We start from the raw sequence: 17,905 nt of genomic DNA on the forward strand, positions 1-17,905 counted from the left end.
ATATATATATATATATATATATATATATATATATATACACATATACATATATATGTGGAGTTTGCATGTCCTCTCCGTGCATGCGTGGGTTTTCTCCGGGTACTCCAGTTTCCTCCCACAGACCAAAAACATGCATGTTAGGCTGATTGGTAACTCTAAATTGTCCCTAGGTGTGAGTGAGAGAGTGAATGGTTGTTTGTTTCGTTTGTCTCTATGTGGCCCTGTGATGGACTTGCGACCCGTCCAGGGTGTACCCCGCCCCTCGCACAGTGATTGCTGGACATGGGCACCAGCGACCCCCGTGACCCAAAATGGAATAAGCGGGTAAAGAAAATGGATGGATGGATGGATTATTATACAAAGTGATGAAAGTGTTGAAGTCATGTAAACAAAAAGGTTAAGCTTTTATTGTTACGCATCATACCCATCTGCTCACAACAGACTCATGTTCAGGTTTCTAATTTTTGAAAAATTGCTTAGTGTGTATCTTAGATCCTTGTATGCTGTTTCTTTTTTCATACTGTATATTTTTGCTATTTTGGGGTGTAACTGGGACCTTGAGTACACAGTTTCGTTCCACCTCATGTACCACATGATATGCGAATGACAATAAAGAACCTTGAACCTTGAATCCTCTGAATATCACCATGTGTTGAATTACCACATCCAAAAAACATCACTAAACAAACAAAGATTATATCAAAGATACAAACATTTTTGTGGAGAGACAATGAGGCAACTAATGTGCCTCTGTTGAAAAAAAAGTCTCACAAAATGCATCCACATGGCTGCCTAGTTGTTTGGTTGCAAACACTCAGAATTAAGAGAAACTGCAACTGAAAATTTCATGTTTTTCACTCAGTTTCTCTGCAGTTTTCAGTTTTCAACAGGTCTCTAACAGTGACCGTTACATTGACTTAAAGATCTTTAATATTTTAGCTATTGTCACAAAGGTTATTTGACCTTTAACTTTTATTATAGAACACAGTTTTATTCTCCCCTCTAATATTTTGTTCCTGTTAAATTGTATAGCATAAAAATGTTTTCTGTTTACTGTCTACTCCGTGCTAATCTTTGCTAACTGGCTGCTGACTGCAGCCTTATATTAAATAAATACAAGAAGGGTAATGAAATGTCTCAGCTCATATCAAGTCATATCATGGTAGTATTAGCCTTCAGCTGCACAGTTGCTACTCTGCTCCCTCATTAGTAGGCCCAAATGATTCAATCCGTCTTCATCAGCTTTAACTGCACCTTTGAGACCATCATTATGACGGTGCACAATCTTTAGCGTCACTTGCAAGGATCCATTTCGACTGGCCTGACACAAAGCGCTATAACGTTCTTCCAGATGATGATATTAGATCTTGCACGACCCAGAAAAATTTCAGCCCAATTGGTTGCTGAGGCATTAATGATTAACAGTCTAACAGTGATGATGGGGTTTGCCTGACCTGACCTTTCCACAGGGCTGTATTTGCAGCCGGTGTAAGTACCAGGCTTTAGCATCATGATAGCTTTGCTGTACCCAGACAGCTGCACATTTATCCTCTGGCCTTAGCAGCTGAAGGCCCTGGTCCAGTGTGCTGCGTGGGGGAAGGGTGACTTATCTGAATGGAAGGAAGAAAAGGGCAAGGAATGAGGAATGTAAGAGCAGGCTTGGACATCCCCATAACTGAATAGATTTGTCCCTTGAGGTATTAATTAGACCACATGTTTTAAATTAAGTGAACTGAACCAGAACTGAACCACATGTCTGTTACAGAAAAAAAAATCAAATAAAATTTTCTCCTGTCATCAAAGTAAGTACATCTTTTGTCTGACAAACTGTCTGCTGATTTCAATTTTACATACAGTACTAGTCAAATCAGCACAATTTCCTGCTTAGGACAGCTTGTACATAAACTAACAAATAATTTTTAGTAAGAGAATTTATATAATAAAAATCATTTGATGACAGAACAACAAAAAGAAACACTCTCTACAAAACTCCTTTTAAAAACATCTAAGTTCATGCTCAGTAATCCAGGTTAAAAAAATCCAACAAAGTTCAGTCAGGTCATCTGGACAGTTTCTTTTAAAGTCCTTTTAAAAACAGGAGTATTTCCCTTAAAAAAAAAGAAGTAAAATCATCTGTTAGAGGAAAAATAGAACATTAAAAAAATGTGTTTAATGAAATGAAATAAAGGTATATATCCCAAAATTGACTACTAGACATACACTTTTACAATGACAATAAATATAGTCTTAAATAGTCCCATAAAATTTAACAATTAAATATTGCTCAATAAAAAAAATACAAAACTGGATTAGCTCCAACCAACATTTGCTCATCATGCAAAGTATGCCAAAGACATACTTGAATGTCCAGAGGACCAGATTGAACTTTTTTAGATTCTTCTACCTGGATTATTGAGCATGCATCAGGATATGCCAAAGACAGTTTCATGCAGTGTGGCCTTCTTCACCTGTTCAGAGGTTTGGGGGTTTTAGTTCCACAAGAACATCCAGGCTTCCAGAATCATCACCATGCCTGCTGGGAGATTGCTCTACTCTAAACATTACAAATTAAAAACAAGGACAAATGTCTAGTTTTTATTTCTTTGACAACCCCCCCCCCCCCCCCCGATATATCTGCAAACAAAAAAAAGTATATTACTGAAGTGTCACAGTGTAATATAAAATAATATTTGTGCATGTTTTAAACAACAACGACGACGACGGCGGCAGCCATCCATCCATTCATCCATCCATCTTTTACCACTTATCTCTAGTCGTGTTGTGGAAGTCCTGGAGAGATGCACAGACATCCCTCTTCTTAGCAGCACTTGTGAGCTCCTCCTGGGGGATCCTAAAGTGTTTCCAAGCCAGAGAAGATATAAAAACTCTCCAGCAAGTTCTGGTTCTGCTCCAGGGTCTTTACATAGTGGGAAATGCCTAGAAAGCCCCCAAAGAGAGGCATCTAGTAGACACACTAATTAACTGCCTCAATTGAACCACCTCAACCGACTCATTTTGATGCACAGGAGCAGCACCTCTACTCTGAGCTTTCCCCAGATGGCTGAAGCCCTTAACCCATCTCTGAAGTTAGACCACCCTATGATGGAAGCTGGATTCAACCACTTTTATCTGGGATCTAATTTGAGTATGAGCCATACCTCATGACTACAGGTGAGAGTTGGAACATAGACATACCAATATATTATGAGCTTTGACATTCAACTCAACCCTTCCCTCAACATGGCTGATTAAAGCAGTGCCTCACTAACAAGGATGAAGCCGTGATCTATCAATCTATCTCCAGTTCCATCCTACCCTCACCAGTGAACAAGATGGCCATATACTTGAACTTTTTTCCAGTGGAGAACCATGGCCTCAGACTTGAATTTGTTACATACTTCGCAGGACATAAGACATCTGTTCTTGTTCAAGGGGTTGTGAGATTCTTTTTTTGCATGGACATTTGATACTCAAAGAGAAACTGTAGTGCAGAACTCCTGGGGAGCCTTCCTATGGCAGCACATGCCACTCGCAACAAAACAACACAGACAGCACGGCTGGCAGAGATGGAAGTTTATTTTCAGAAGATGATGGAGAAGTTGGAGGAATAAGATCGGGTATTTTTGTTAACAGAGGAAAAGCACTAATATGCAAATACATCACATAAGACCACCACTGATTCCAACAGACGGTGCATGTATCTCTACAGTACCAGGCCAAGGTGCACTCCCTTCCAGCAAGCACAACCACAGAGAGCCGTCTGATTCCCAGCACTGTCTCCTCCGCGAAAAAATATAGTCCAATCTCCTTCCGCGAGTTCTTTGAATATGTTTATGATTTATTTGACTGTCTTTATAAGTTTTGCTAGAATATTTGTAAATATAACTGTATTTTCCAACAGCCTCAGCCAGATGCTCCTCAGCAAAGCAGTGGAAGTGAAATGAGAGCAGTGTGGCGTACTTGCTTTACCGCATCAACACATCTGCAAAGTTCTGACCAGTCACACAATACTGATGCAAACTCCTGCACGAGAAAAGTTTTGCCAGCAGCTTTTCCATAAAATTGGTTCCTGGAGGCCATGTGAGAACAAAAAGACAACATGTACGTTGTGCAACTACATCAATGAGAATGAATTTGCAACATCTTACAGAGTATAAATCAACCTGTACAGGAGCTCACTCTCATCCCAGTCATATAACACTCCGCTACAAACCATCCCAGAGCACGATGAAGGTCATGACCCCAAGATACAAACAGAACTGCATCATATGCAAAAAAAGGAGAAAGGAGCCTAAACCTGAAATAAACAATATCATAGACAAAGAACAGTCTTGGTAGAGTCCAACCTGCACTGACACTGCACTGACAGGCAGCACGACGGCTCAGTGGTTCGTGTTGCCTCACAGCAAGAAGGTCCGGGGTTCAATCCCTGGTTGGACCTGGGTCTTTCTGTGTGGAGTTTGCATGTTCTTCTCCTGCTTGCATGGGTTTTCTCTCCAGTTTCCTCCCACAGACCAAAAACATGCATGTTAGTCTGCCTTCAGGCCCAGGCCTCCCTTGCAGAAGAGATATGTGATTGTAATGCTATTTGCCTGGTTAAATAAAGGTTAATAAATAAATATATGCAAATGAGCTTGACTTTTTGACAAGGATGTTGACAGACGGACAAACAGAACATCAGTTAAAGTATAATTTCCAAACATATCTCTCAAAGATACATTAAGGAAAATAGTAATGTTTATTTATACAGTGCATTTTACAACAAAAAAAAGACAGTGCTTCACAATGAAATGCAAAACTATAAAAAATAGGAATACAAAAATTTCAAAATTGTAAAAAAGAAAAGAAATCAAAACAAACACACTAATCATCAATAAAAGCATTTCTTTTTTCCCCTTGTGAGGAAAAGGGGACCTCCCTCACCTCCTTGTGAGGATGGAGCTTTCACTTACAGTGATAATATTGTAGCATTTTCCACAGAAACACTGTTCGGTAGTAACAGGCACTAAAACACACGAGCTGCAGATCTGTAAGTCACGCAAACTGTCAAATTGTGACTGTAGCTGCACATCCTGCAGATGAGTCCATTAGACCGAGAACTTTAAAAACAACAAATCACGAGCTGTTCTTGCAAATTGGTGGTAAATAGAGTAACAATACAACAATGATGGTGCATGTTTGTGTAAAGTGACGAATCTTAGAAATGCAGAAAGCAGAAAAACACGTTTGCCAACATGTTTGCTCTTTTCACAAAAAGAAAAGGGCAATGCAGCAGAAGGGATCCCCAAAGGGTCCACGATAAATTATTGAATTTCAGAGCAATCTATCATCATTTCTAAAATGTTCAGCCAACCAAAAAACAGAGGCGAACTGACATTTCATTGCTATACTATGAAACTAAACACAGTACATCTTCATACAAGCAGAGCAATTTAACTCAAACACAATCTGATCTGTTTTGTTGCTAAAGCACCAAGCCCTCTCTGGTGAGCTACAAATAGAGCACTTGAACCACAGTGGATCCATGCTGACGTATTTTCTCTGGAAAACCTGCCTGAGACTGAGAGTGGGGGGATACAGTGTGAACAAGAGGGTGTGGGGTTGTAGACAACAGTGCTGAAAATGTCGCTGAAACCATAGCTGGCATTAGCAAGCCTAGTTATGTGGAGGTAAAGAGAAATGTGAGGAGAAAAGGGTCAAAGAGACATCCGAGTAAAAACAATCTCCACACGACTGAAGTTTTTAATATTTATCTTTAATTAGTATCACATAAAAAGGCTGTAGGAAAACTTTGTTGTGGTAACAACATATATTTTTGATGTACAGACAACAGTTGCAGAACATAAATTTATAATCAAGGTGTTAAATTGAGAGGATTGAAAGTCACTTGTTTCAAAATAATAACGAAGGGAAGTGAAATGACGAGATTTGAGTGAAATGATGAATGGCTCTGTGATTGTATGAGAGAGTGAACAACAACTGGGTGACCTTAAAAGGCGACTGTTGGTGAAAGAGGGAGGACATGAAAGGGGGGCGTCGGGGGTTATCACTCTCTGAGGCGCTGCTGTATTTATAGATCAGCTTAAAAAAAGTATTCCTCCCTCCCATCGTCCCTCCCCCTCTTTCCAATTAGCCCCCGGTTGGTGGATAATGCAATCAGGAGTAACTACAGCTCGTCCGGAGCCTCCCTTTCTCAGTCTGCTCCAGACTCAACACAGGCCACCCACTCCTCAGACAGGAAGGTAAGAACCAACTCTGTTCAGCTGCTCTGCTCTCCATCTCTTCATCCCCTTTTGTTCTTCACCAGTCTTCATGTCCACCACTCTGCTGAATCATCCTCATCCTTAACTCCAGCTCCCCTGTTTCCCACCTGCACAGTCTCCTCATTTCTTATTCAGCTCTTCCTCATCCCCACTTTGTCTTCCTCAGAGACAATTTCTGTGGAGAATAAACATCTGCACACCTGTTAACCCCGTTAAAACAATTAGTTAAGTCATTTTTCCCTCTACTCTCATCAACTCCATCCTGCAAAACTGTACTTTTAAGTACATTTTAAATTATTTTATGATTAGTGACTTCTAACATTAAACATAGTTTGCTTACTTTTAGACTTTAATAAAGCTTTGTGAGATTGTAGCAGTCTTGCATAACCTTGTCATGACAGTTCAAGGACACAAAATAAATAAAAATGTTCTCATACTTTCATTTTGGTCCTAACTTTGCATTAAATATGATGCATCTGCAGACATTTTGAAGTTCTGCAGCTGGTCAAGTAATTTCCTTTCTGAGTCGTTATGATTCTGAATTCTTTAGAAACATAACCAAGTTATGTCTTAATTTGTTTTCACCTTCAGCTCTTATTATCCGCTTTCAAACCTATAACCACTGCGCTGCTGTTTAATTAGCAAGGAATGTCCTCGTGAGTCATTGCTTTGAAAAAGTGGCAAATTGCTGCAAATACTTTAACTCTCTCTCACGTGAGAAGGGGCTGGCACCTCTTTAAATGGTTAAATAATACTGTCAAAAGTGGTCTTGTATGTTAAAAAATACAATACAAAAATTTAATAATTAGCTTTTTTCCCCTTTATTCCGCTTGAATAAAATTAAGTAAATAGCAAAACTGAACTGTGAGTAAATTATTGGTTTTAAATCGTAGAAAGCTTCTAAAAACAGATACATTGTCTTTAGGGGGTTCAGTTTCCCAGCATCCCCTTTGCTGCTGAAGTGGAGGTAGCTCGGTTTCTCTTGTAGATGGGCGGCATCAAAGGGACCCCAGAGTCTGGGAAACAGCTGCACAGCACGTTGAAATAGCTACAGGTTTTATTTGTGGCCATTCAGATTATCCTTCTATATTTTTAGGAGTCAGATAAATCCTTATATAAGCTAGGCGAGTTATGGTGGGAGCAAAAGACAATGGGGGAATGGGAGGGGGTGAGAATTCTTTGAAAGGAGAGGACATGCGGATTAAAACTCTCCACTTTAGCCAGATAAAAGATATCTCCTGATAGGGAACATCCCATATCACTTACAGATCTAATTTTAAGGCACCTAGACACGAATAGTCAGTGATTAGAAGGTTTTTTTTTGTGGCTTTTGATGATTGCATTGTTCAAAAAGAGACATTTAGATGAATACTATGATCATTAGAGAGGAAAACTAAGGGCAGCTGTTTATTTTGAGCTGTTCAAACTCAGTTGTACATCCGCACAATGACAAGGGATACTGGGATCTAGTGCTGACAGCCGGAGGTGAGGCGCTGGATGGGTTAGCAGTGTTGGTATGCACTGAGAGTAAATGTTGACTGTCTCTAAGCAGGAATGATAGCAGTTATTTATATCCTCATCAGTCAACCTCTACTACTGACACAGGGAACAAAATTAAAGACATCAGGGCGATGAAACAGGAGGATAAAATACCCCATTCATTGTGAGTGATCTTGATACCAGAAGACAATGCTGGTTGAAGAAAGTACTCTCCGATGATTAAGGATTAAACAGAGCAGCAAAGTGTCAAAACCTCCAATGCTATTATTTCTCCTTACTTTTTCCACCAAATTAGCGACTGTGGGCCAAAATGACAGAGCGCTATGACTGCCACTACTGCAAGGAGTCCCTGTTTGGGAAGAAGTACGTTCTTCGAGAGGACAACCCCTACTGTGTGAAATGTTACGAAAGCCTGTATTCCAACACATGTGAGGAGTGCAAGAAACCCATTGGCTGCAACACCAGGGTAAGAAAACACCGCACATAGTGTATACGATGTGGTGAAGCAGTATCAGCCTGGTTTGAACTGTCCACCTGATGCTCCTGCAGGATCTGTCCTACAAGGACCGCCATTGGCATGAGGACTGCTTCAAGTGCTTTCAGTGCAAGCGCTCTCTGGTGGACAAGCCCTTCTCCACCAAGGATGACCAGCTCCTGTGCACTGAGTGCTACTCTAATGAATATTCCTCTAAGTGCCATGAGTGCAAGAAAACCATCATGCCAGGTGGGAAGAAAATACCTCAGGTTGACAAATCTTGCTAATAACGTACAATTATATCATTAAAATCAGCTTCTTGATTGAATTGAAGGATTGTTGATCAGAGCTGCAACCATTAAAGGAATGGAGATCTTTTAATGCTGAATCATAAATGAAAATGGAAACTGTTGATTTTTTTTCTTGTAAAGTACAAAAGTTGTTTCTTATTTGCCTTTATGACATTGTTGAAACGTCCAATACTGTACACAAGTACACTTTAGGTTATAGTACAATGTAAAATTTGTACGTCTGTACTTCATCAACAAGAAAGCATATTGGGGGAAAAGAAAGTAAATGACAAAAAATAGATAGTTTTATAAAGTTTTGACCTCATAACATATCATAACTGACTAAGGCTACTGGAAAGTGCTGCCATTTTAAGTATTTATATTAAGGCAGACACTTTTAGTGTACTTAACTCTATACTGTGTCACACAAGTCTTTAGTGATTTCAGCTGGTTGGTATTGAACCTCAGCCTGATGAAAATGTTTATCTAGTCTATTTTAAGATTAGATTTTAGATCAAGATGGTTAGTTTCAACATTAAAAGAAAAACTGTTCCACTTCAGTTTAAATAATGGCATTGATCCGTGTAAAACCAAAAGAGAATCATGATAAGAAAGGCACAAAAATATAAATACGGCTAACAATAAAATATGAGCCGTGCGCCAAACAGTTGGCACAGTTTGCAGTCAATTAGTCCTGTAAAAATTGTTCTGACTGTGCTAAATGTGACACAATATCTGTTTCTAAACTCGGAACTTATGTTTTTGATACAATTTCTGTCATAGCTCCCCTCCCCCACCTCCGATTAACATCATATTTATAATTCCCTGAAGGCTCCAGGAAGATGGAGCACAAGGGTAACAGCTGGCATGAGACCTGCTTTACCTGCAAGAGATGCCAGCAGCCAATTGGCACCAAGAGCTTCATCCCGAAGGAGAACCAAAACTTCTGTGTGCCCTGCTACGAGAAGCAGTTTGCCATGCAATGTGTGCACTGCAAGAAGGTATAACATCCACTTCTACTATAGCATGGCCTCCATGTAACTGATGTTCAACATGGCTCTGTTTGTTTAAAATTCATGAAACAAAAAAGGTGTGCAACTTTCTTTTGTACTAGCCCATCACCACTGGTGGGGTGACCTACCGTGACCAGCCCTGGCACAAGGATTGCTTTCTGTGCACCAGCTGCAAGCAGCAACTGTCTGGCCAGAGGTTTACCTCTAGAGACGACTTTGCCTATTGTCTAAACTGCTTCTGCAACCTTTATGCTAAGAAGTGCGCCTCCTGCACCACCCCAATCAGCGGTAATTGAATTTGTCTGCTTGAATCTGAAAAGTATAGTTTGTAAACAGTTTCACGGTGGTTTGACTGAGTTGGTTTTTCATGCCAGGTCTGGGTGGCAGCAAATACATTTCCTTCGAGGAGCGCCAGTGGCACAATGACTGCTTCAACTGCAAGAAGTGCTCTGTGTCCCTGGTTGGACGTGGCTTCCTCACCGAACGTGATGACATCCTGTGCCCAGAGTGCGGCAAAGATATCTGATTCAACCTGGCAGATAAATCTGATCCGGTGATCAAGTTACAATCCAAAAAAATGGCAAAGATACAGATAATCCTTTCAGAGCACAGCATCTTTAGTGTTACCATAAATGCACACTGTTTTAAGCTACGAATGTCAGACTACTAATGGTGGTATTTGAAATTACAAACTTTATTCAAGTTACATGCACATGCCTGGGGGAAAATATATTACAATATTGCTATGCATGAATATAAAGATATGCTTATGAAATAAATTATAGCAGCAGGTAGATTCTGTATGATGCACTCTGGAATAAATCTACAACATTAATGCAAACTTGGTCGTTTTGTTGACTGAAATACATAAAAGTTGTTATAATAGGTTGGTTTTGTGAACATGGGTTTTCTAAACAAGTTAAACAATGTTTGCTAATCTTTAACTGTTTGCACACGGTGTTTTACTTGTGCACATCAGACACAAAACAGGTTTTGTGCACACTTTCAGTTGATAAAACCTCAGAGATGTGCACCTCAGACTGCTTTGTCAACTAAACTTTGTTTCTCTGCACTTGTGCAAAATGAGTCAAAACATGAGATTTGCAAAAAAATGAGTCCACAAGAACACCATCTATCAATCCCAGTAAATAAAATAGCACATAATCTACCTTTAAGTCAAAGTTATAGCAAAACCTACTTTTGTTCGAGTTTTTAAATTGTCGCTCTCGTAGATAAAACTACCGTAGCTTGTTGCCAGGCGACAAACGATCAAATTTCAACAAACAACAAATCATTTTGAAGCTTTTTGAGAAATTGGAGAATTTAAAAATAATAAATCAGTATGAAAAAAAAAATCACTGTGACCCATTTTGTCAGCATGTGTCAGATATACTGTTTCATGAAAGATGGTGGTGTGTGCATCTCTGGAAAAGAAACCGAGGAAGAGGAGCAGCCTGCTGCACGGCTGCCTTTACATAAAATAGGTACTGTAGGAATATCAGTATTAGTAAAAGTTATAAGAGGCTCTGCAAAATTTAGATGATGTTTTAGACTTAGAATACAACATTTTGTGATTATAAAACTCCAAATGTAGAGGTTGTCCATTTCATTTGTTCAACCACGAGCAGCCGATTAACATCTTAAAAGCTCAAATACCTCAACTACAGTCCTAAATCCCAAATGAGTTGGAAAGGAGGCACCATGGATGAATTCCCGCCAACCTGATGGCGGTGCTTAAGTACCTGACCACCGAGATCCTGGAGCTGGTGGGAAACTTGGCTTGTGACAACAGGAGGACCGGGATCGTCCCCCGGCACCTTCAGCTGTCTGTCCGTGGTGACGAGGAGCTCGGCAGGCTGCTGGGAGGAGTGACCATCGCTCAGGGAGGAATTCTGCCCGGCATTCGGACAGTCCTGCTGCTCAGTAGGACCGAGAGGCCCGCTGGATCTGACAGCAAGCTGGATCTGGGTGGATGGATCTTTGGCCAGATTCTTCGGATTTGCTGCAGGAGATCCTTCCTGCCATCAGCTATCAGCATCTAACAACTCTTGAATGAAACCAAGATGATGAGCTACGACAACACTTACTTTCCCTCTGGGATTAATAAAGTATTTCTGAATTGAATTATTTAAAAATAAATTAGGTTATTCAGAGCTGACCTCTTTGGGAAACAAAGTTTACTGTAGGTGCACTAAGAACACTTTACCCCAGTAAAAGTGGCACATGACATCGAGTACACCCTGGTCTGGAGTACAAACCCTGAACACATTTCTGATGTAATCATTATAAAAGAACACAATAATGGCCAAACATAAAATAAAATAAATGTCACCTACTGATCTAGAAATGCCACCCTCGTAGTCATTTCTTGAGATGTTATTTATGCAGTTTTTCAGGAGTGCCTCTATTCTTCCTCTATTAAATTGTTATTGAAAACTTCTATAAATTAATTGGTATCTATTGCTTTGACGCATCTGATTTGAATGAATGGGTGATTTACAGGCTTATGCAGAACTTGATGTAGTCATGAAATCACTGAATCAGGTGCGTTAGAGCAGGGAAACAACTAAAACATGCAGGACAGTGTTCCTTGAGGATCAGGGTTGGAACCACTGCTCCGTTACTACACAGTGAACACTTAGTACCATATTTCTCCTCTAAAGTTGTTATTCTGGTCGATTTAAATTAGGATAGAATCAACTCACTAGATACAGTCTTCCAGAAGTCTGACGCCCTAAATCTTTCTCATAGACATTTTTTCAGCATAGCACGGTGGCACAGTTGGTAAAGCTACCGCCTCTCAGTGAGCAGGTCACCCATTTCAAATTCTGGCCAGGGGTCTTTCTGAGTGGAGTTTGTATGTTCTCCGGTTTCCTCACAGACCAAAAACATGCATGTTAGACTGATTGGTAACTCTAAATTATCCCTAAGTGTGAGTGAGAGAGTGAATGGTTGTTTGTCTCGTTTGTCTCTATGTGTCTCTGTGATGGACTGGAGACCTGTCCAGGGTGTCCCCCGCCTCTCACACAATGATGACTGGACATGGGCACCAGTGATCCCTGCGTCCCGAAAAGGAAGAAATGGGTAAAGATAATGGAGGGATGGATGTCTCCAACATACATTTATATTCTTTAATTTATTATTTATTTTTCCCCCATTTTTTGCTTATATTTCCACTTCATGTTTGTAAATGAGAACTGGTTATATATATACTGTATATACAGTGAGACAAATAAGTATTTGAACACCCTGCGACTTTGCAAGTTCTCCCACTTAGAAATCATGGAGGGGTCTAAAATGTTCATCTTAGGTGCATGTCCACTGTGAGAGACATAATCTAAAAAAAAATAAAAAATATCAGGAAATCACAATGTATGATTTTTTAATAATTTATTTGTGTGTTACTGCTGCAAATAAGTATTTTAACACCTGCCAATCAGCAACAGTTCTGGCCCTCAAAGACCCGTTAGTCCACCTCTAAAAAGTCCACTTCCACTTATTATTCTAAATTGGAAGCACCTGTTTGAGGTTGTTAGCTGCATAAAGACACCTGTCCACCCCACACCATCAGTAAGACTCCAACTACTAACATGGCTAAGACCAAAGAGCTGTCCAAAGACACCAGAGACAAAATTGTAGACCTCCACAAGGCTGGAAAGGGCTACGAGGCAATTGCCAAGCAACTTGGTAAAAAAAGATCAACTGTTGGAGCATTTATTAGAAAATGGAAGAACCTAAACATGACTGTCAATCTCCCTCGGACTGGGGCTCCATGCAAGATCTCACCTTGTGGCATATCAGTGATCCTAAGAAAGGTGAGGAATCAGTCCAGAACTACACGGGAGGAGCTGGTCAATGACCTGAAGAGAGCTGGCACCACTGTTTCCATGGTTACTGTGGGTAATACACTAAGACGTCATAGTTTAAAATCATGCATGGCCCGGAAGGTTCCCCTGCTTAAATCAGCACACGTCCAGGCCCGTCTTAAGTTTGACCATGACCATTTGGATGATCCAGAGGAGTCATGGGAGAAAGTTCTGTGGTCAGATGAGACCAAAATAGAACTTTTTGGTCTTAATTCCACTCGCCATGTTTGAAGGACGAAGAATGATGAGTACCATCCCAAATACACCATCCCTACTGTGAAGCATGGGGGTGGAAGCATCATGCTTTGGGGGTGTTTTTCTGCACGAGACAGGACGACTGCACTGTATTAAGGAGAGGATGACCGGGGCCATGTAGTGAGAGATTTTGGAGAACAACCTCCTTCCCTCAGTTAGAGCATTGAAGCTGGGTCTTCCAACATGTCAACAACCTGAAGCTCACAGCCAGGAGAACCAAGGAGTGGCTCCGTAAGAAGCATATCAAGGTTCTGGAGTGGTCTAGCCAGTCTCCAGACCTAAACCCTATAGAAAATATTTGGAGGGAGCTCAAACTCTGTGTTTCTCAGTGACAGCCCAGAAACCTGCTGATCTAGAGAAGATCTGTGGAGGAATGGAACAAACTCTCTGCTGCAGTAAATCTGATGAAAAACTAGAGGAAACCTTTGACCTCTGTAACTGCAAACAAAGATACTGTACCAAATACTAACATTGATTTTCACAGGTGTTCAAATACTTATTTGCAGCAGTAACACACAAATAAATTATTTTAAAAAAAATCATACATTGTGATTTCTGTTTTTTTTATTTTTAGATTATGTCTCTCACAGTGGACATGCACCTAAGATTAAAATTTCAGACCCCTCCATGATTTCTAAGTGGGAGAACTTGCAAAGTTGCAGGGTGTTCAAATACTTTATTTTCATATAAAAATATATGAAAATATATATACACACACACACATTTCTCTATAAAATTAAACCAACTACACCAATTTTTTAGACAGAACATTTATTTATAAACTACTGGTAAACAATTATGGTTCAAAACATTTATTTCTGTGTTTTATGCTGAGCTTCATCTACATCAAAAACTACCAGCTGCAAAGTTAATTTGTCTAAAGCAATAAATATACATAAAAATTATGCATTTTTGTTAAAGTTCATATTCGTTTATTGCATTGTTTATATCTATCAAGGAGAGTTTTCCAAATCCTATGTCCAATGTCAAATTAATAAAGGATCAAGCTCCACCTGTGAGTATTCAACTTCAAGTTATTTACAACATGCACCTCACTACAAAACAATGAAAATTGTGACTATTAATCGAAAAAGCACTGAATAAAATACTTTCATTTTGTGGAATAAACAAAAATGATAAAAAATATATCACTGACTGAATGACAGCAGTTCAACATGTTTGTGTGCACAATTTTGACCACACTGATGAAAATAATCTTTGTCTCATAATGTTATCATGTGACCTTGTACTTGCTTCAGCTTTCCTTTCAGACTCACCCAACAAAATCACCACTTTTCAGATAAATAAAATCGTAAGCAGACATCACTTTGGAAAACAAGTCATTTTGTTTTTTTACGTTTTGTTCAAGAGAAAATGATAGGAGATGTTGACCATAACAACAGCCAGGGCACTTGAGGTTTTGGGAAGCAACAAGGAAGCTTGTGTCTTCAAATAGCTGGTTGATCTCCTGAGCGTCACTCTGCCGTGTCAGCTCTACAATGAACAAGACCAAAGATGGCTGACAAGGTTTCCAACAGTAAGGAAGGTTGTGATTGGTGGGTGGGAAAGTGGTGGACTCAGAGGTCAGGGACAAAAGGAAAAATAAGCTTCCATCTGGGTCAAAGGTCAGGGCCATGTAACGTGCTGGATCTTTTTCTTTGCTTCTGGTGATTTTAGCGAACACTGGAGAAAGAAAAATAAAACAAAATCATTTAAAATAAATTCAGCATAAAGATTCACTTTTTGCCCATGATTCTAAAATCTAAATAATTCAGTAAAAGTTGGGCTTTGTAGCATTTTTACTCTCAGTTGTTGTTTTTACTTGTTTTTTTTATACTTATTTAAAAAATTGCATCTGTGTGGAAAACGATAATTTTCAAATACATAAAGAAGCATGTGACAGATGTTTGGAGACATAACTTCCTACCGAACTGTTGGCTTCACGTTTGAGGTTTGCGGTGTCCGTACTGCAGTTTGAGGATGATGAGTTGAGCGCACGAATAGGGTTGGACAGATTTGCAGCCGGGGGAGGTTTTAACCTGTCGGTGATGGGTGACACTGTTGATCCAGCTGGTTTCTTCACTTTTAGTGAGCCAGCGTGAGAAGAACTCCCATCAAAAACAATCAGAGGCCTTTTCCTGTGGTAGTCATTACCAGAGCTGGAAATAATCCCAAATGAACAATTAGATCCACAGTAAGAATGCGCGATATATACGGCACATGACAGAAACGATAGACATTTAGCCTAGAGATCTGTATTCTACTGGCTAACCGCAGTAATGCTTGTTGATGACGTAATCAGTCTGTGTCAAAGCATAGAGCAAGAGGAGAGCAGCATGGCTGAGAGCGCAGGGGAGGAGCTCATTAAAAAGGCAGGAGCAAAAACATTTATTATCTTTGCATTTCATCCACGAGTGCTCCTTCAGAAAGGGCGTTTAGCATTGATGGCAACATTGTTTTATGCCGCCGGTCTCTGTTAAATCCAGAGACTGTGGACAAGCTAGTGTTCTTACAATCTTCAGACTTTAACAAATGACAGCAAGATTTTGAATTTGAGTTTTGTTTTCAGTGTGCACTTTTTTAGATGTAAAATGCTGCTCTGTTGCTGTTGATTTCTTAAGTGAGAAGACTGGAAACTGTTACGAGTGAACAACATATTCTTAAAACATATGACTAAAACTACATTTGATATCTTTTGCACTGTTTTGTACAACAAGAAGCAAGCCTAACACTTGATTTGTTTTTATTTAAAAACTCTCTGGACCTAGTAGTGGAATTTTCTTAATTGAGATTATTTTGTGGTATAGCAGTTTTCAAAATAAATGCTGGCAAAATGACACCCTATGTTTTCTTTTTCATATCTATTGAAAGTTTTATACAAAAAGCATATGATATATATCGTTACGGCCACATATCACAATAGATATTGGGATATGAATTTTATGCCATATTGCACATCCTTAACCCACAGTGAGGAATAAACTTCTTTTGACACAATAAGGTTTATTATTTGTAATGGCAGAACGCAAGATTTGAAAAATATGACGTGTTTGATTCAACAGAGAACAAGTTTTTATTTAGATGCCAAGGCAACATCATAGCTGCTAACAGCAAGGCTGAACAGACCACCTTTTCTGAGAATCAAGGTTGTATTGTGCAACTTTCTCCTATAAATGACAGACATCCTATCATCATTATGCAGGTACAATAAATTACATAAGATTGCATCAGAAAGTTGCCCAATTTTTTTTTTTTTGTGGGGTTGAGAATTGATTGAGTTTTATCCGAGTGACTCCTCCTTTTTATATTGAGTCAAGTTTATTTTATTTTAGCATCTGCAGCAAATGTGATTTTTGTGTTTAAATTGCTCAGTGGGTTTCCTTGATGCGTACAGTAGAATAAACACTACCACTACTACTACCACTACTACTACTACTACTACTACTACTAGTAATAATAATAGAAAAATCAATTTAAGAGAACAAAGGTTCAACTTTTTTTTAGAAAATGAACAAAAAGCAATGGTTACAATACATTTTAGTTTTTGAATTTGCAAAAAAAAATGATCTTGAGTGTTATAATATAAATTTGTTGTATGTTTTTTTTGTTTTGTTTTTGGTTGTTGATTAATTACAGCACAATTAATGACATATGCAGTAACTCTCATTCAAGTTCGATATCTTCAGAAGGTAAGTGAAGAAAAAAAATGTCCTCAACATGAAGTTCAGGGGCTCAATTTTTAGAATGTGTGGCCAAAAAGTCAAATTACACGATGAACTTGTGATCAGTGAGTCCTTAAAAAAAAAAAAAAAATCAAACTGAATCATGCAACACACAATAATTACCAAGGAGCCCTTTCCCCCCTGATTATTTGCATATTTAGTATCTAGTTGAAATTTTGAGAGTCCTCAAAGTGTTATATAATTGGTTATGTTTTATGTATGTTTTGCATGTTTCATTATTCAACATAGAATTATATAATCAGAGTCAGAGTCAGAGTCAGAGTCAGAGTTTCTTTATTGTCATTCGCACCTCATGTGGTACATGTGGTGGAGCGAAATTATGTACACGGGGTCCCAGTTACATCCAACAATAAAATGTATAAGAAAAACAGTAATAACATCTAAGATATGAACTAAGAAAAACATCAACTAAATATACACTAAGCACTCATAACATAAAACATTGAACATCACCACAAACATGAACATGAGTCTGTGAGCAGATGTGCACGCATGAACAC

At 39.1% G+C, this 17,905-nt stretch overlaps 1 protein-coding gene across 1 annotated transcript; it reads left to right on the forward strand.

Moving 5' to 3' along the window:
- The first annotated feature begins 6,181 nt into the window (after nt 1–6,181).
- fhl2a (four and a half LIM domains 2a) lies at nt 6,182–10,382 on the forward strand. The gene is made up of 6 exons (XM_037686538.1): nt 6,182–6,242; nt 8,059–8,229; nt 8,313–8,487; nt 9,360–9,529; nt 9,643–9,829; nt 9,916–10,382. Exons 2-6 carry the CDS (start codon nt 8,074–8,076, stop codon nt 10,065–10,067), a joined length of 840 nt encoding a protein of 279 aa, XP_037542466.1. The 5' UTR covers nt 6,182–6,242; nt 8,059–8,073; the 3' UTR covers nt 10,068–10,382.
- The last annotated feature ends 7,523 nt before the right edge of the window (nt 10,383–17,905 follow it).

Source organism: Nematolebias whitei, chromosome 13, assembly GCF_014905685.2.
Source record: "Nematolebias whitei isolate Nwh7 chromosome 13, NemWhi1, whole genome shotgun sequence".
In the NCBI taxonomy this organism is placed as follows: domain Eukaryota; kingdom Metazoa; phylum Chordata; class Actinopteri; order Cyprinodontiformes; family Rivulidae; genus Nematolebias; species Nematolebias whitei.

Coding starts and splice junctions, on each gene's coding strand:
- fhl2a (XM_037686538.1), top strand. CDS start 8,074: ATGACAGAGCGCTATGACTGCCACTACTGCAAGGAGTCCCTGTTTGGG. Junction 8,488..9,359: donor CAAGAAAACCATCATGCCAG/GTGGGAAGAAAA, acceptor AATTCCCTGAAG/GCTCCAGGAAGATGGAGCAC. Junction 9,830..9,915: donor CTGCACCACCCCAATCAGCG/GTAATTGAATTT, acceptor TTTTCATGCCAG/GTCTGGGTGGCAGCAAATAC.